General features: G+C 34.6%; 1 protein-coding gene across 1 annotated transcript; it reads left to right on the forward strand.

The window, feature by feature from the left end:
- The first annotated feature begins 2,646 nt into the window (after nucleotides 1-2,646).
- On the forward strand, nucleotides 2,647-3,222 carry LOC138862646 (uncharacterized). Its single transcript, XM_070125187.1, has one exon. It carries the CDS (start codon nucleotides 2,647-2,649, stop codon nucleotides 3,220-3,222), a length of 576 nt encoding a protein of 191 aa, XP_069981288.1.
- Nucleotides 3,223-4,380: the final 1,158 nt, after the last annotated feature.

The raw sequence follows: 4,380 nt of genomic DNA on the forward strand, positions 1-4,380 counted from the left end.
CACGACTCGAACCCGTGTCACTGTAGGTACGAATTTATTACGAAACCGCAAGACTAATATCCAATCTTACCACATGATCCACGAAAGAAGTGTGTAACTAGGAGCTAAGTTCCTTCGGTTGACATTACCGCTCTGCTCATACATGGGTAATGATAGTTGAAGTTTACCCACATTGCTGAGCCGGTGTTTTTGTGGTATGATTGGTTAAGCATGTCGTAGTTTCATACCTCTATTGACACAGGTTCGATTACTGGTCGGGGAGGGTAAGTTACAAATACTTACATTATGGATACATACATATATGTATATATATGTATGTGTGTCTATGTGTATATATGTACACTATATATTTTTTCTTTTTTCTTTTCTTTTCAAGATTTGTTTTACTGGTTCGTCCATTCTGAACATAAATCCACATTGATTTCAGCAGACGAAACCAGGCTGAAAGGAATCGAAGGATCTGCCGAATGGTTTTCACCCTAAGGGAAGGAAATTATCTAAAAAGAAACCCTAAGAGTGGAGGATTATCTCACAGAGAAGCCTACTCTAATGATTTTGAGTAATCGCCCGTCTCTCTTTTATTCAGTCTCTCCTAGTAATTGATTCACAAAACTAACATCAAAGTTCATATACTGTTAAGTGAACAGGGACGAGCGTGTGATAAAAAGGTGTATCTAGAAACACTGCAATCAAGCAGAACTTCTCATCATTCGTGGGAATTGTCGAATACTCCGAGAGAAAACTCACTCACTCACTCACTCACTCACTCACTCACTCACTCACTCACTCTCTCTCTCTCTCTCTCTCTCTCTCTCTCTCTCTCTCTCTCTCTCTCTCTCTCTCTCTCTCTCTCTCTCGGGAGTCCAGTACCATTTGACGTAAGTCGGGCACTCCAGCATTGCGCTGCGGGGCCAACAGAGACGAGAAGATTAGAAGGCCGTTGTATCTTCAGCGAATCTGTCGCTTCACCGTGAGCAATGCTTGGGGTAACTGGCTGTATGATATGGGCAATTATTTTTTGGTAAAGTACTGGAAGTGACCGATGCTGGACACTACCAAGCTCGGCATCGTTACTCGATACTTCGATATTAGAGCGAAAAATCCTCTGCATCGTATAGGGAGGGAAATCAGTGGTATCGTGCATCTCAAAGAAAACGGTGGAAACAAGCCGATTTGATTGTATCTTTAGTTGGATCATCAAAAGGTATACGCTATTTCCTTTCACTTATTTGTCTATTGATGTTTTTCTTTTACTAGTTAAACCAATACTGATGACCTTACGGGCAGCATTGATATTTTTAAAATGGTCAGCAAAATTCATTAGTTTATCCATTGAACAACTGTGATCATTCTAATTCATTCAAGGGATTCCATACTGAGCTAATACAGACTGTCAAAATATCTTAGTTAATTTCCTTTGAGCGATACTGAATCCTGCCGTGTAAATACTACAGTATACAGTAGGAGTGAGTTATTACTTTTACCAAAATACACCCCATTAAAAAAAATGCAACGTACTATAGAAAGTAATAACTGCTACTGCGCATGAGAAAATGGTTTGGATTTCATTTAACCAAAACATAAATAAATAGAAACTAAATATAGCAATTCATCTTATATTTTCTTAATTTTTATCCTTTTTACATGACTTGTTTAGCCACACATCCTTCTCCTCAGTCGCTCTTGATATAAATGGCTGCCCATCTCATTCGTTGACCGTGAACTTCCGACGAGAAAATCAATAACAAGCCACAGGATCCTGTTTACGCCGCGTCCAAGTAAAGACCACTTCATTTGAAGACCACCTTCTTCTTATTGCGGTCTGATGATTGTACATCATCGTTATAGCAAGGGTATCATTTCAACTTTTTCTAAAGGGTGGCTTAGGTGAGCGAAGCGAACAGAATTTTTGAAATATTGACTATTCTAGAGGCAATCTTAAAAGCTCTAACTGGATCTAGATAAGTGTGTAGAAATACAATAGTTAAAATGGGGATGACTGCTCTCCCACAGGACTCTCCTGCTTTACATTATTGTTGAAAACAACACATATTTGATTGTAGTTTTTACATTAATGATGAAAACCTTTCGACATCGACATCCAATGACAATCTACATTATTGATCAAAAACTTGTACCCTATTAATTCGATTATCTTAGATATACACCTGTAACCGATAGATTTAAACCGGTTATCTGGATACTACATAAATATCATAATTATCATAAATAAATAGACCGCTTGAGCAATCTAGGTTGCTAGGTGATTGCAAAATTATAGAGGCAACTGTACTTTTCCAGACTTGGGTTTAAGAATATTGAACATAGTCTTGATTTTGTTATTGAGCTAATTTACAGTCTTGAATTCAAATAGTTTATTTCTTCCGTCTGAATCATTTGAGAAAAATATAAGTGATAATAACAATTAGTGATGCTACTTGCTTAATTTATACGGAGAAATTATTTTGAGAGAGCTAGATGGAATGCCTGGCTTCGTAATCGGAGGGCATAATGTGAACAATATACGATATGCAGATGATACTGTACTACTAGCGGAGTCGCAAGAAAAACTGCAAGATCTACTAGAAAAGGTTGTAGATGCTAGTAGGAAGAAAGGACTGACCATTAACTGTAAGAAGACAATGCATGGTTGTTAGCAAGCGTGCAAGTCCACCATGTGAGCTGAAAATTGGACAGGAAAAGATTAAGAAAGTGCAGAAATTTAACTATTTGGGAAGCATGGTGAGTGAAGATGGTCGATGTGACACTGAAATTAGAAAGCGTATCGGAATAGCAAAAGACACTTTTCAAAAGTTTGGTACAGTTTTTAAAGATCGCAGACTTGGTAGTGAAACAAAAGTCAGAGTATTGGACTGTTACGTCAATTCGGTTTTACTATATGGCAGTGAATGCTGGACAATATCAGCGCAAATGGAAAAAAGGCTGGAGGCCACAGAGATGTGGTTCTTTAGGAGAATGCTACGAATTTCATGGACTGACCACGTGACCAATCAGGAAATACTGCAAAGAGGGGGACGAAAGAAAACACTGATGATGACACTCAGAAGAAGGCAGCTAGAATTTCTAGGTCATGTCATGAGAAAAGAGGGCATGGAAAATTTGACATTGACGGCGTATTGTAGGAAAGCGAAGCAGGTTAAGGCAGCGACTGACACTCATGGGCAGCTTGTCTGGATGGTTGGGGCAGTGTGTCAGCAGTGAGAAGGTTACAGTGAAGGAATTGCTTAGGATGACAAGAGACAGAAGGGCTTGGAAATCATTGATCGCCGACGTCCACTGTGGATATGGTACCTGACGAGAGAGAATGATACTAATGATAACAATAACGGTAATGTTTATACTGATGTGATGAATGATGATGATAGTGATGATGATAATTATGATGATATAACAGTAATAACAGTAATGATGATAGTGATAATAACGATAATGATCATGATAATGATACTATTGATAATAATTGCAATAATGATAATAATGGTAGTTATCATGATAATGATATTAGTGATGATAGCAATAATGATAGTAATATTAATGATAAAAACAATAATGACAATGACGATGATGATGATAATAAGGATAATAATGAAACGGTTGATAATGAAAATGATTAATAATGATGACAATTATCATTATCATTGTTATTATCATTATTCCAATCATAATAATAATGATAATGTTTATGGTAATAATATTAACAATAATTATGATAATGATAAAAATAATAACAATGACAATAATAATGATAAAATCATGAATAAGAATAACATAATAATGATAATAACGGTAATGATAATAAAGGCAATAATAATAGTGATGACAATAATAATTGTAATTATAATGATAATAACAATAACAGCAATAGTAATAATAATAGTAATGATGATGATAATGATAATAATTACAAAAAAAATAGTAGTGAAAAATAATAGAAATAATAACAATAACAATAATAGTAAAAAAAATAATAGTAACAATAAGAATAATGATAATAGTAATGGTTATAAAAACAAAACGATAGTAGTGATAATTACAAAAATGATATCACAAAATAGCAATAATAACAATAATAATAAGGAATTTTATTTTATTCATAAGAAAATAGTGATGATAAAAATGATGATAACAATGTTTTATAATTTCCATCAACCCAAGTTTTTCTTAGAATTTTCCCAAGGTCAAATTATGATTGACATACAACACAACAATTCTCGGAAGACTAAAACTCCATTTAATACATTTTCGAAAATAACGGATGCAAAATGGAGACGTTGATCGTTTTTTGGACAGAAAAGAAGGAAAAAAAGAAAAAAAAATGTGTACATCTTATATATATATATATATATATATATATATATA

The sequence above is a fragment of the Penaeus vannamei genome, chromosome 1 (assembly GCF_042767895.1).
Source record: "Penaeus vannamei isolate JL-2024 chromosome 1, ASM4276789v1, whole genome shotgun sequence".
Lineage (NCBI taxonomy): Eukaryota > Metazoa > Arthropoda > Malacostraca > Decapoda > Penaeidae > Penaeus > Penaeus vannamei.

Excerpts from the sequence above, each read along its gene's own strand:
- LOC138862646 (XM_070125187.1), top strand. The coding sequence starts at position 2,647 with ATGGTTGTTAGCAAGCGTGCAAGTCCACCATGTGAGCTGAAAATTGGA.